The sequence below is a fragment of the Castor canadensis genome, chromosome 8 (genome assembly GCF_047511655.1).
Source record: "Castor canadensis chromosome 8, mCasCan1.hap1v2, whole genome shotgun sequence".
Taxonomy (NCBI): Eukaryota; Metazoa; Chordata; class Mammalia; order Rodentia; family Castoridae; genus Castor; species Castor canadensis.
This window is the reverse complement of record NC_133393.1, coordinates 92,906,087-92,922,119: the sequence shown is the minus strand read 5'-3', so window position 1 is coordinate 92,922,119 and position 16,033 is coordinate 92,906,087. Positions and strand designations below refer to the sequence as shown.

Below are 16,033 nucleotides of genomic sequence, written 5' to 3'. Positions count from 1 at the left end.
ATAAGCAGAAACTAAAACAATATATGACCACAAAGGCACCACTACAAAAGATTCTGCAAGGGATTCTGCACACAGAAAGTGAAACCCAACATAACCATGAAAGGACAGGCAGCACCAAACTACAGGAAAAGAAAAAACAAGAAAAAAGAGAGTAACATCGATTTAGGTACACACAATCAAACTTTCAAACAATTAAGACAACTAAATGACAGGAATCACCACATACTTATCAGTACTAATGCTTAATGTTAATGGACTTAATTGACCCATCAAAAGGCACCGTTTGATGAGCTGGATTAAAAAGGAAGATTCAACGATCTGTTGCTTGCAGGAGACCCAGCTCACTAACAGAAATAAGCATAGGCTTAGAATGAAAGGCTGGAAGAAGATTTACCAAGCCAGTGGCCCCCGAAAATAGGCAGGAGTAGCAACACTTATATCTGACAAAGTAGATTTCACACCTACATTGATCAAACAAGATAAAGACGGACATTCCATACAAATAAAAGGGGAAAAAGACCAAAAGAAAATAACAATTATCAACCTATATGTACCCAATGTCAATGTACCCAATTTCATCAAACATACCATGAAGGACCTAAAAGCATATGTTAACTTCAACACAGTGGTTGTGGGAGACTTTAACACCCCATTATCATCAATAGATAGGTCATCCAAACAAAAAATCAATAAATCCTAAATCTAATATATACCATAGATCAAATGGACCTAGTTGGTATCTACAGAACATTTCATTCAACTTCTACACAATATACGTTCTTCTCAGCAGCCCATGGAACTTTCTCAAAACCAGATAATATCCTAGGGCACAAAGCAAGCCTTAGCAAATATAAGAAAATAGAAGTTATACCATGCATTCTATCTGATCACAATGCAATTAAACTAGAACTCAACAACAAAAATAAAGACAAAGAATAGGCAAATAGCTGGAAATTGAATAACTCATTGCTTAATGAACAATGGGTCATTGATGAAATAAAAGAGGAAATTAAAAAGATCCTAGAACTCAATGAAAATGAAAATACAACCTACTGAAACCTATAGGACATAGCAAAAGCAGTCCTGAGAGGAAAGTTTATAGCCATGAATGCATATATGAAAAACACTGAAAGATCTCAAATCAGTGACCTAATGCTACATCTCAAACTCCTAGAAAAACAAGAACAAGCAAATCCCAACACAAATAGGAGAGAAATAATAAAAATAAAAACTGAAATCAATGAAATAGAAACCAAAAAAATCATACAAAGAATTAATGAAAAAAAAAGTTGGTTCTTTGAAAAAATAAACAGGATTGATGGACCTTTGGCAAACCAGACTAAAATGAGGAGAGAAAAAACCCAAATTAGTAAAATCAGGAATGCAAAAGGGGAGATAACAATAAACACCATAGAAGTCTAAGAAATCATCAGAGACTACTTTGAAAACCTATATTCAAATAAATTCAAAAATCTAAAAGAAATGGACAGATTTCTAGGTACATATGATCATCCAAAACTGTACCAAGAGGATATTAATCACCTGAGTAGATCTATAACACAAAATGAAATTGAAGTAGCAATTAAGAGTCTCCCTAAAAAGAAAAGTCCAGGACCTGATGGATTCTCTGCTGAATTCTATCATACTTTTAAAGAATTGATATCAACCCTCCTTAAACTGTTCCACAAAATAGAAAGGGAAGGAAAACTGCCTAACACATTTTATGAAGCCAGTATTACACTTATCCCAAAACCAGGCAAAGACAACTCCGAAAAGGAGAACTATAGGCCAATCTCCTTAATGAACATTGATGCAAAAATCCTCAATAAAATAATGACAAACCAAATTCAACTACAAATCAAAAAGATCATTCACCATGACTAAGTAGGCTTCATCCCAGGAATGTAGGAGTGGTTCAACATACAAAAATCAATAAACTTAATAAACCACATTGACAGAAGCAAAGACAAAAACCACTTGATCATCTCAATAGATGCAGAAAAAGCCTTTGATAAGATCCAACACCATTTCATGATAAAAGCTCTAAGAAAACTAGGAATAGAAGGAAAGTACCTCAACATTATAAAACATATATATGACAAACCTATAACCAGCAGTATACTTAATGGTGAAAAACTGAAACCATTCCCTCTAAAATCAGGAAGTAGACAAACATGCCCACTGTCTCCACTCCTATTCAACATAGTACTGGAATTCCTAGCCAGAGCAATTAAGCAAGAAGAAGGAATAAAAGGAATACAAATAGGTAAAGAAACTGTCAAAATATCCCTATTTGCAGACGACATGATCCTACACCTTAAACACTAAAAAAGTCTACTCAAAAGCTCCTAGACACCATCAATAGCTATAGCAAGGTAGCAGGATATAAAATCAACATAGAAAAATCATTAGCATTTCTATACACTAATAATGAACAAACTGAGAAAGAATATATGAAAACAATTCCATTTACAATAGCCTCAAAAAATCAAATACCTAGATGTAAACTTAACAAAGGATGTGAACGACCTCTACAAGGAAAACTATAAACTTCTGAAGAAAGAGATTGAAGAAGACTATAGAAAGTGGAGAAATCTCCCATGATCATGGATTGGTAGAATAAGCATAGTAAAAATGTCTGTACTCCCAAAAGTAATCTACATGTTTAATGCAAATCCCATGAAAATCCCAATGACATTCATTAAAGAGATTGAAATATCTACCTTTAAATTTATATGGAAACACAAGAGGCAATGAATAGCCAAGGCAATTCTCAGTAAAAAGAACAATGCTGGAGGTATCACAATACCAGATGTCAAACTATATTACAAAGCAATAACAATAAAAACAGCATGGTATTGGCATAAAAACAGACATGAAGACCAGTGGAACAGAATAGAGGACCCAGATATGAAGCTGCACAACCATAACCAGTTTGTCTTTGACAAAGGCACTAAAAATATACGATGGAGAAAAGACAGCCTCTTCAACAAAAACTACTGGGAAAACTGGTTAGCAGTCTGCAAAAAACTGAAACTAGATCCATGTTTATCACCCTATACCAATATTAACTCAAAATGGATCAAGGATCTTAATATCAGACCCCAAACTCTAAAGTTGGTACAGGAAAGAGTAGGAAATACTCTGGAATTAATAGCTAAAGGCAAGAATTTTCTCAATGGTACCCCATCAGCTCAGCACCTAAGAGATAGCATAGGTAAATGGGACTTCATAAAACTAAAAAGCTTCTGCTCAACAAAAGAAATGGTCTCTAAACTGAAGATACCACCCACAGAATGGGAGAAAATATTTACCAGCTACACATCAGACAAAGGACTGATAACCAGAATATATAGGGAACACAAAAAACTAAATTCTCCCAAAATTAATGAACCAATAAAGAAATGGGCAAGTGAACTCAACAGAACTTTCTCAAAAGAAGACATTCAAATGACCAAAAACCACAGGAAAAAATGTTCACCATCCCTAGCAATAAAGGAAATGCAAATTAAAATCACACTAAGATTCCACCTCACCCCTATTAGAATAGCCATCTTTAGCAACACCTCTAACAACAGGTGTTGGTAAGGATGTGGGAAAAAAAAGAACCCTCTTACCCTGCTGGTGGGAATGTAAACTAGTACAACCACTCTGGAAAAAATTTGGAGGCTACTTAAAAATCTAAATATTGATCTATCATATGATCCAGCAATACCATTCTTGGGGATATACCCAAAGGAATGTGACACAGGTTACTCCAGAGGCACCTGAACATCCTTGGTTATTGCAGCCCTATTCACAATAGCCAAGTTATGGAAACAGCCAAAATTCCCCACTACTGACAAATGGATAAAGAAAATGTGGTATTTATACACAATGGAATTTTATGCAGCCATGAAGAAGAATGAAATTTTATCATTCACAGGTAAATGGATGGAACAAGAGAATATCATTCTGAGTGAGGTTAGCCTGGCCCAAAAGACCAAAACTTTGTATGTTCTCCCTCATATGCGGACATTAGACCAAGGGCAAACACAACAAGGGGATTGGACTTTGATCACATGATCAATCAAGAGCACAATGAAGGTATGAGGATAGGTAAGATACCCAAAAAACTAGATAGCATTTGTTGCCATCAACACAGAGAAACTAAAGCAGATATTTTAAAGGAACTGAGGCCAATAGGAGAAGGGGACCAGGAACTAGAAAAAAGATTAATTCAAGAAGAATTAACTTAGAAGGTAATACACATGTACAGGAAAGCAATGCGAGTCAACTCCCTGTATAGCTATCCTTATCTCAACTAGCAAAAACCCTTGGTCCTTCCTATTATTGCTTATACTCTCTCTTCAACAAAATTAGAGATAAGGGCAGAATAGTTTCTACCTGGTAGCAAGGGGTAAGGGGGGGTAAGGGAGGGAGGTGGGGAAATAAGGAAGGGGGAAGAAATGACCCAAACATTGTATGCACATATGAATAAAATAAAAATTAAAAAAAACCTAGAAATAGATCTGCCATATGATCCAGCAATTCTACTCCTAGGAATATACTCGAAGGAATGTGACTCAGGTTACTACAAGGTTTTCAGTATGCTGGTGTTTATTATAGCACTATTCACAATAGCCAGCCTATGGAAACAGCCAAGATGCCCCACTATCGATGAATGGATTAAGAAAATGTGATACTCGTACACAATGGAATTTTATTCAGCCACAAAGAAGAATGAAATTTTATCATTCATAGGTAAATGGATGGAACTGAAAAACATCATCTTAAGCAAGGCTTGTCAGGTTCAGAAGGCCAAAAATCACATGTTTTTCCTCATATGCAAATTATAAACCTAAAACAAATGCAGTAATCTTGTTGGAGATGGGTCACACACTAAGTGGAGACCACACACAGGAGGCATAGGGAAAGGAAAGGAACCCAAAACTTGAAAGTGGTTGATGTGCTCACTGTAGAGGAACAAATATAGCAATCTTAAACTGGCAGAGGCCACTATGGATATGTGACCAGAAAGTAGTGAAGAGGTCTGGGTAGAGATGAACCAATGTGGGTTGTAATACACATGTGCATGGAAGCAACACAAGGAATCTTCCTGTATAGCTTCTTTATCTCAAACTATCAAAAATGCCATGGCTTTTTTTGTTATCTTTTCTTTTTTCTTCAACAAAATCAGAGAACAAGATGGTAGAACAGGTTCTGCCCACAACTGGGGAGAGAGAGAAGGAGGGTGGCCCAAATAATGTATACACATGTAAGTAAATGCAAAAATGGTAAAAATAAACTGTAAAAAAGATATGTAACAGACTTTAACCTCTTCACCCCAAAGAATACTTCCCTTTCCCCTCTCCCTCCTATTGACACATTGTTAAAAATGATTTAAACAGTTAAGAAATACAATTTTGCAATTTCTTTGGTTAAATTAATATCAATGTGAAGTCTATACACTGCACTTGATAAATTTCTTTTAATTTTGTATAATCTATAATAATATTTCCTACTCTTTTTTCTGTCCTTTTGATTTTTCAATGAGTTGGGTTTTATTGTTGACTATATGATATACTGAATTGGATGGTTTGCATCATAAAGATAACATTTAACATTTCTTTCATTTTCTTATAAAATGATATTTAAAAATAGAAATAAGACTTTTACTAAACTTTACTGATCACTCTTATGAGTACTAAGTACAATTAAGCATACTTATTGGCTTTCTGTTTCAAATATATTTTTTCTTTACAAGTAGCTCATACTCTTCTAAAGAAAGGGGCTTTTGTGATATAGCTGATATTATTTTTCCTAACAGATATGTTAAATATAGTTAATAATATAAATAAATTCATACTTAACATTAATATCTTCATCTAGTAGTAATTTCATACTTTCAAATTAGCCTTAAAGCATCAAAATAATAAAATTCATTGTTATATTACAAGTGTGTAATATTAGGAACACAATTATTTCCAATATGAATAAGAAACAGCCAAACAACATCAAGAGTGACCTCTCCAGGTTGCATTTTATTTATAATCAATGTTACCTGTGATACTTAAACAGAATAGACTTTTATCCAATAATAAAGAAGAACAAAATTAGGTCATTTACCATAAAAATAGATGGAAAAAGGGGTAATTTTAAGCAAAATAAACCAGATTCACAAAAAACAAGTATCACATTTTCTCACACCTGTGAAATTTAAAGGAAAAAGAAAAGACATGATAATAAAATAGAAGTTACTAGGGATGTAACAGGAAAATGGAGAATGGGGAGGAGGATTAGAAAGGGTAACAGGGGGTGAGTATGGTGAAAGCACAATGTTTGCATTTTGGAAATGTCTTTAGTGAGATTCATTACTTTGTACAATTAATATATGGTAGTAATAGAATGGTTTCCTACAAGTGGAGCAAACATACAATTTAATATTTACTTCTTATATCAAATAAAATATACCATAAATATAATAAAGCCTATGAATTTTTATTATGGTAGCATAATTTGAGGTATTTTTACATTCTCAAGATAAAGGATAACATTTATCTTTAGTCTCAGATTTCCCAGTTTCAAATATCTTTGAAAAGAAAAATTTCTGAGAAGGTGTATCAGCATAATAAAGCCAGGAGAAAATCAAAATGCCAAAGACATTACATCACATAATTGTTTTGAACTTGTGAAGACTTTATGATAAATCAAATGTAATACGAAGAACTAAATATGTACATATATGTGAAAATAATTAAAGTCACAATGAACTGACACTTTAAATTGGTGAAAACATTTAAAATATTAACTATGTTTCAATGAAAGAGGAAGAGAAGAGTAAGTCATACGTGAGAATGCTTATAATGGAACAGAAAAATATTGTATTACCTTAAAATAGAAATCATTGTTGTGGAAAGACAGCTTAGGAAGACAGCAAGATACTTCAGAAAGAAATGAAAGGACGAGGGTAATTACGGGGGCCCAAGCCAGACATTTTCTTTGCAATTTTCCTTAATAATGAATTTTCTTTATACACTTCATTATGATTCTACTTCTTAAATGACAGCAGAAATTTTAGCAAATCCTTACATGATTGCTTCACCTGCTGGTTTCTTAGAGTATAAATGAAGGGGTTCAACAGTGGGGCAACAGAAGTATTGAGCACTGGAACTCCTTTCATTAAGGATATCCTCTGTTTGGCTGAGGGTTTAATGTACATAAAGATGCAGCTGCCATATGAGAGCAAGATGACAATCATGTGAGAGGAGCATATGGAAAAAGCCTTTTTTCTTTGATTAGCAGAAGGGAATTTTAAAATTGTTAGAGTAATGTATGTGTAGGATAGAATCACTAATACCAGTGTGACAAGGAGAGTCACCAAAGCTAAGATGAAACTAATCATCTCCAATAAATATGTGTCTGTGCAGGAGATTTGCAGCAGAGGAGCAGTGTCACAGTAGAAATGGTCAATGATATTGGAGTCACAGAAATCTAGTCTTAGACCTAAGATAAGTCCTGGAAAAATGATGAGGAAACCTGCAATCCAAGAACTTGGAACCAGCTGGATACACGTTTTGGTGTTCATGATGGCTGTATAATGCAGAGGCTTACAGATGGCAACATAACGGTCATAGGACATGGCAGCCAGCAGATAAAATTTTGAAGCACCCAGAAGGAAGGCAAAAAGTAACTGAGTTGCACAACAGTTATAGGAAATGGTTTTGTCCCCAGTTGCCATGGTAACAAGCAATTTGGGGATACAAACTGTTGTATAAGAAATTTCTAAGAAGGAAAAATTTCTAAGAAAGAAATACATAGGGATCTTGAGATGAGAATCCAGAAGAGTGAGAGTAAAGATAATCAGATTGCCTGAGATGCTCAGCAAGTAGGTGAGAAGCAGAGAGATGAAGAGAACAATCTTCCATTTTGGGTCTTCCGTCAACCCTCTGAGGATAAACACTATCACTGTCGTATGGTTTCTCATTACTACTTCTTGATCTGCTTCTGTTCTGTTAAAAATATTGAGAAAAAATTATCAAAAGGCACAAATGATAAAATATGAAGGTAGCAATGTCAAAATATTGTAATTTCTATTGTGTATATATGCTAATGGGGTAATTTATTGAAATTATTTATGTAAGACAAACTAGTAAAATCTATTACTTTGTATTCACTGAGAAAAAGATTGCCTGTAAATCTTTAGAAATAAAAACATTATTATATAAGTCATCTTTATATTCTGGTTTAGTTATGTTTATGGTGATAAGATATAAAAAAGGTTGACTCTGCATTAAAAATTAGATTTCTACTTTGCTCAATATGTAAGGACTGAAATGTCTGACTGATGACCATTTACTACTAGTAATAGTATTATTACTGTTGTTGTTGTTTGAGACAGGCTTTCGCTATGTGGCTCAAACTTGCCAGGAACTTACTATGTATCCTAGTCTAGTCTTGAACCTGCAATGCTCTTGCTTCAGGGTCCCAAGTGCTAGGATTATAAGTATGTGCCACAACCACCTTTAACTGATGATCATTTCATCAAGCAGCTGGCTCTAAGTGCAAGAGAAAAGCAAGATGATATATAAATGTTCATGATAATTGAAAACACCAATCTAGCTTTAGGGTTAAGATAAATACTGGAAGAAATTCAACATAATCATGAACAAAGCTCTTCACTTTTTTGGTCTTTTCCTATATTTACTCAACTAATCAACACTCTCTCTTTCCTTTCTGATTTTTAACTCTATAAGTCAGTGTTTTCCCCCAATTTCCATCTCTTCATTTCTTCTGCCACTCTTTACTTTTACCACCTCCTGTTTCAATGCTAAATCTTTCTGCTTATATAACAATCTGTCTTAAATGGAATTAATAGGATTGGTATTTCTGAAAATGACAAGTGAATAATAAAGTAAAATGTGAGATAATTTGATCTAGAAACCAGAGAGGAGAAAAATTAAGTAGGGAAGAAAAGAAGGGAGACAAAAGAAGTTAAAAATAGGTAAGACAGAAAGGGAAGATAATAAACAAAAAACTTACCATTTAGATTGGACTTTTTTCAGATAAGGCAGTGATTTCTGATCAGCTCTTGGCTGCTTCATAGAGGTATAAACTGAGCAACAGCAGAACTGAAATTTGCCTCTAGTAGAAAGCAGAGAGAAAGATTTTTCCTTATGATCAGACACTGGGCCAATGTATAGACACTTGCAGGAATATTGCCGGCCTTGAATGAAATTATCAGTCAAAATCTAACCCAATCAGAATGGAGTTGATTGTGTATGAGAGAATTTGTAACTCTCATTAAGTTAAATCCCATGAAACTCCCTATTATACTTTCATTCCTTGAGGGAAAATTTATATTCTGATGACTTCATTATCAGTTATCTTCTCTAATGACTTTATTATCAATACCAGGTATTTACTGAATAATTTTATAGGCCATGGAGGATACATCAATGCACACTAAAGAATCAAAGAAGTATAGATAACATCCCTGATTACTATGTTTTATCAATGTAATTAGGTGATAAGATGCATGCACATGTATAATGTGTCATGGCCAAAGGGTAAGTGAAGCTTGTTTTTAACTAATTCTTATGGGAAACAAGGGAACAAGATTTTGTTGTTGCTTTCATTGTTGTTTCTACATTGCTGTGAATTGAACCCAGAGCTTTACACATGCTAGGAAATTGTTCTTTTAATGAGCTGTACTTCAACACAGGAAAGAAGTTTTTATACTGCTTAGGACATTTGAGGAAAATTGAGTACAGATAATGCTATAAAAGGGGATAGATCCTTACTTAAGCACTGGAGTCGTATTGGAATAGAATAAGATATTTTTATGTAGGATATATTATGGAGACTCTAGTGATTTTAAAGCTTTTAGTGCCAAAGTATAATCACTTCTTCCTAAAATTGAAACACATTTTTTCATACTTTATAAAAATCTCAGAAAAAGTAATTGTATTAAATAGCCATATTTACTTGGTTTAGAAACATAGTCCTGTTGTTTCCACAAGTGAGATTTTAGCACATAAGGGCTAACTCTCCTCCTCTTACATCAGTCCCTACACTGTGACAGCTCATTTCAATGTGTATACAAAACCTGTAACTTTTATTTATGTTAACATCAAAAACTGAGATTAAAATATCTTCCCTTCAAAACCATAAACAGATTCTTATTTAATAGAAAGTGACCTACTAAAAGCTGAGATTTGGTCGCAAATTTGTAGAATGCTTGCCTTCCCCACAATTTGACACAACACAACAGAGGTCCAATGAATTGTAGCTGAAAGAGAGCCATGACACAGCTTAGCTCTCAGGTCCTATACCTAAAGACACCTGGAGTCAGTGTAGAAACACAAAATAGGGCCACAAAGGAATATGAACGTATTGAAATACATAGCTACAGAAAACATTAAACAGAACCCAACTCTTAGACAAGCTATCATAAAACCTCCTCTGAAAGGCTGACTTTCTTCAGTCCCTACTACGTGATACATCATGTCTAACTTTCAACAGAAAGTTACAATGCAGGTCAAAAGACAAGAAAAAAAATGGAGTCTGAAGCAAGCAAGCAAGCATCAAAACCACAATCAGATATGATATAGATTGTAGAATTTTTTAATGTGTTAAAGCTATGATGAGAGAGATAGATAACATGAAAGAACAGATGGAAAAAGTAACAAGAGAGATGAGAACTCTAGAATCAAAAGGAAATGTTTTTTAAAAAAACTAAATTGTTAACAGAAGTGAAGAAGGAGGTCTCATCGACAGACAGCACACAGCCAATGGAAGAACCTTATGCTTGAAGATAAGTTAGCGGAAACCTCTCAAAGTGAAATATAAATAGCAAACATAATGAAAATACAAATTGAGCCTCCATGAATTATGATAAGACTTCAAAAAGTGTAACACATGCAAGATTGGAAATCTGAGAAGAAGAAAGAAAGCAGAGACATGCTTGAGGTATAAATGGATGAGAATTTCACAAAATTCATGTCAGACTGAAATAAAGCCCCTGGAATTTCAGAGAACAGAAAGTATGATAAATGCCCCTTGTTATTTTCCCCAAACAAAACATTACAAAACTATTATCACTTGCAATATATTGTATAAAGGAATAAGTATTAAACTTTCTTCTCACCAGGAGCCATTCTAACAAGAGGAGTGTAAAATACAATATTTAAAATATTTTTTAAAAAAACACCAACTTAGATTTCTATAAAAGAAACTATCCTTCAAAAATGAAGAAGAAATGAAGTGTTGCTCAGAAAGTAAAAGTAAAGAATTCATTGTCTCTAGACCTACCCTGCAAGAAAAGTTTTCATGGGAACACAGGAGGAATAGGGAAAGGGAAGGAAACCTAAACCTTCGATGTGGTTGATGTGCTCACTGTAGGGGAGTGAATATAGTACTCTTAAAATGGCAGAGGCCACTATGGGATGGGGATTAGGAAGTAGTGAAGAAATCTCTGTAGAGATGAACCATTGTGGATTGTAATACACATGTGCATGGAATCTCTCTGTATAGATATCTTTATTCCAAACTAGCAAAAAATGATATGTCTTTCTTATTATCTCTTATGTTTTCTCTTCAACAAAATCAGAGAACAAGAGGGTGGAACAGGTTCTGCCTGAAAGCAAGGGAGGGAAGGCAGGGAGGCAGGTGGCCCAAACAAAGTATAAACATGTGAGCAAATGTAAAAAAAAATTAAAAAATCAATAAAAAGTCAAAGTAATCTGCAGCAAAAAGGGCAAAGCTGGAAACATCAAAATGTACTTCAAAATATACTACAAAAGCTCTAGAAATCAAAACAGTATGATGTCTGTATAAAAATGGACACTGAAACAAATGGAATAGATAAGTAACCCTATGCATTTATAACACACTGATTTTTGAAAGGAGCCAAGACACATTATGTGGAAGAAAAAATATCTTCAATAAATGCTGCAGGGAGAACTTGATTTACACATCCAGAAGAATTAAATTAGATTCCTATCACTACCAGTTGTGCATATCAACACGAGATGGATTAAAAATTTAAATATAACACTCAAAACTATGAACCTAAGAGGAAAAAATAGAGGGGAAACACTTCAGAACATTGGCATAGGCAAAATATGACCCAAAGCACAGACAACTAAAGCAAAAATTAACAAATGGTCTTACATCAAGCTAAAACCTTTTTTTAATTATTCATATATTCACATGTGCATACATAGTTTGGGTCATTTCTCCCTCCTGTCCCCACCTCCACCACCCCCTCTCAGCTGAACATGTTCTACACTTTTCTCCAGTTCTGTTGAAGAGTAGAAATAAGCAATAATAAGAAAGACATAGCATTTTTGCTAATTGAGATAAGGACAGCTATGCAGAGAGATTCCTAGCATTGCTTCCATGCACAAATGTGTTACAACCCAGGTTGATTCATCTCTAACTGACCTTTACAATGGTTCCTGATCCCTTTCTCGTGTTGACCTCTGTCACTTTAAGGTTTCTGTATTAGTTCCTCTGGAGTGAGGAGATCAAATACTTTCATGCTTTGGGTTTTGTATCTAACCCCTTACCTCCCGTACGTGTTCTCCCCTTTTCATGTAACCCAAGTCCTACAACATTGCTGTATTTGCCTTAGATCTACAGACCGCATATGAGGGAGAACATATGATTTTTGGTCTTCTGAGTCTGGCTAACTTCACTCAGAATGATGTTCTTCAGCTCCATCCACTTACTTGCAAATGATAAGATTTCATTCGTCTTCGTGGCTGAGTAAAATTCCTTTGTGTATAAATACCACATTTTCTTGATCCATTCATTAGTAGTGGGGCATCTTGGCTGTTTCCATAACTTGGCTATTGTGAATAGTGCTGCAATAAACATGGGTGTGCAGGTGCCTCTGGACTAACCTGTGTCACATTCCTTTGGGTATAATCTCAGGAGTGGGATTGCTGGATTATATGGCAGATTGGTGTTTAGATTTTTAAGAAGCCTCCAAATTTTTTTCCAGAATAGTAGTACCAGTTTGCATTCCCACTGGCAGTGTACAAGGGTTACTTTTTCCCCACAACCTCACCAACACCTGTTGGTGGTGGTGTTTTGATGATGGCTATTCTAACAGAGGTGAGGTGGAATCTTAGTGGGATTTTGATTTGCATTTCCTTTATGGCTAGAGATGGTGAGCATTTTTTCGTGTGTTTTTTGGCCATTTGAATTCCATCTTTTGAGAAAGTTCTATTTAGTTCCATTGCCCATTCTTAATTGGTTCATTGATTTTGGGAGAGTTTAGTTTTTTAAGTTCACTGTATATTCTGGTTTTTGGTCCTTTGTCTGATGTATAGCTAGCAAATATTTTCTCCCACTCTGTGTGGTCTTGTTAGTTTAGAGACCGGCTTTTGTGTTGTGCTGATGTTTTTAATTTTATGGAGTCCCATTTGTCCATTCTTTCTCTTAGTTGCTAGGCTGCTAGAGTTCTATTGAGGAAGTCCTTTCCTATACCTATTGCTTCCAGAGCATTTCTTGCTCCACCCTGTACTAACTTCAGAGTTTTGGGTCTGCTATTAAGGTCCTTGAAGCATTTTGAGTTGATACTAGTACAGAGTGATAGACATGGATCTAGTTTTAGTTTCTTGCAGATGGATAACTGCTTTTCCCAGCAACATTTGTTGAAGAGGCTGCCTTTTCTCCATTGTAGATTTCTGTCCTCTTTGTCAAAAATAAGGTGGGTATAGTTGTGTGGATTCGTATCTGGGTCCTCTATTCTGTTCCACTGGTCTTCATGTCTGTTTTTGTGCCAGTACCATGCTGTTTTTATTGCTATTGCTTTGTTGAGTGCTTTTTGCTGAGTGTTGCCTTGGCTATTTGTGGTTTCTTCTATTTCCAAATGAACTTTAGGGTAGAATTTTCAATCTCTGTGATGAAAGTCATTAGGATTTTGATGGGAATTTCACTAAACATGTAGACTGCTTTTGGTAGTATAGCCATTTTTACTATGTTGATTCTTCCAATCCATGAGCATGGGAGATCTTTCCACCTTCTGTAGTCTCCTTGATCTCTTTCTTCAGGGGTTTGTAGTTATCCTTGTAGAGGTTATTCACATCCTTTGTTAAATTTACTCCTAGGTATTTGATTTTTTTTTTGAGGCTATTGTAAATAGAATTGTTTCCATATATTCCTTCTCAATTTGTTCATTGCTGGTGTATAGAAAAGATAATGTTTTTTGTAAGTTGATTTTATATCCTGCCAGCTTGCTATACCTATTTATGGTGTCTATGAGTTTTAGGGTAGAGTTTTTTAGGTCTTTAAGGTATAGGATCATATCATCTGCAAATAGGGATATTCTGACAGCTTCTTTACGTATTTGTATTCCTTTTATTTCTTCTTCTTGGCTAATTGCTCTGGCTATAAATTCCAGTACTATATTGAAAAGGAGTGGGGATAGTGGGCACCCTTGTCTTGTTCCTGATTTTAGGGGAAATGTTTTCAGTTTTTCTCGATTATGTATGATGTTGGCTGTAGGTTTGTCATATATAGCCTTTATAATATTGAGGTACATTCCTTCTGTTCCTAGTTTCCTTAGAGCTTTTGTCATGAAGTGGTGTTGGTTCTGTCGAATGCTTTTTCTGCATCTATTGAGGTGACCAAGTGGTTTTTGTCTTTGCTTCTATTAATATGCTGTATTACATTTGTAGATTTGTGTATATTGAGCCACCCCTGCATCCCTGGGATGAAGGTGACTTAGTCACCTTCTTGAAGGTGTATCATCTTTCTGATGTGCTGTTGGATTTGGTTTGCCATTATTTTATTGAGGATTTTTACATTGGTATTCATTAAGGAAACTGGCATGTAGTACTCCTTTTTGGAGGATATTTGTCTGGTTTTGGGATGAAAGTAATGTTGGCTTCATAAAATGAATTAGGCAGTGTTCTTTCCCTTTATTTCATGGAACAATTTAAGGAGGATTGGTGTTAGTTCTTCATTAAATGTCTGATAGAATTCAGCCGTGAATCCATCAGGTCCTAAACTTTTCCTTTTTGGGAGACTCTTAATTGCTGCTTCAATTTCATTTTGTGTTATGGATCTATTCAGGTGAATAATGTCTTCTTGGTTCAGTTTTGGATGGTTGTAGGTATCTAGAAATCTGTCTATTTTTTCCAAATTTTCAAATTTATTAGAGTATAGACTCTGAAAGTAGTCTCTGATGATTTCCTTGATTTCCATCATGTTTGTTGTTTCTCCCCCTTTGTATTTCTGATTTTACTGATTTCTGTTTTTTCTTTCCTCATTTTAGTCAGGTTTGCCAGTGGTGTATCAATCTCATTTATTTTTTCAAAGAACCAATTTTTTTGTTTCATTAATGCTTTGTACATTTTTTGTTTGTTTGTTTCTATTTTGTTGATTTCAGCCCTTGTTTTATTATTTTTCTCCTTCTGCTAGAGATCTTTCTAATCTTTTAATATATACACTCATGGCTGTAAACTGTCCTCTTAGGACAGCCTTTGCTGTGTCCCATAGGTTCTGGTAGGTTGTGTTTTCATTTTCATTAACTTCCAGGAATCTTTTAATTTCCTTTTATTTTTTCAATGACTCATTGATCATTGAGCAATGTGTTGTTCAGCTTCCAATTGTTATATATTTTTTTACTGCTGTTTTTGTTGTTGATTTCTAGTTTTAATGCATTGTAGTCAGATGGAATTCATGGGATTATTTCTATTTTCTTTTATTTGCTGAGACTTGCTTTGTGTCCTAAGATGTGATTACTTTTGGAGACAGTTCCATGAGCTGCTGAGAGGAATGTATATTGTGCAGCAGTTGGGTGAAATAGTCTGTAGAGGTCAGCTAGGTCCATTTTGTCTATGGTGTGATTTAGTTCTAGAATTTCTTTCTTTATTGTTTGTATGGATGACCTACCTATTGGTGATAGGGGGGTATTAAGGTCTCCCATTATCACTGTGATGGAGTTTATGTGTGTTTTTAGGTCCTTCAGAATATGTTTGATGAAGTTGGGTGTATATAGGTTGATAGTTGTTATTTCCTTTTGGTGTATTTCCCCTTT

At 34.7% G+C, this 16,033-nt stretch overlaps 1 protein-coding gene across 1 annotated transcript; it reads right to left on the bottom strand.

Moving 5' to 3' along the window:
• Positions 1–7,030: 7,030 nt before the first annotated feature.
• On the bottom strand, positions 7,031–7,966 carry LOC109679740 (olfactory receptor 6C74-like). The gene has a single exon (XM_020154829.2). It carries the CDS (start codon positions 7,964–7,966, stop codon positions 7,031–7,033), a length of 936 nt encoding a protein of 311 aa, XP_020010418.2.
• Between the last annotated feature and the right edge of the window lie 8,067 nt (positions 7,967–16,033).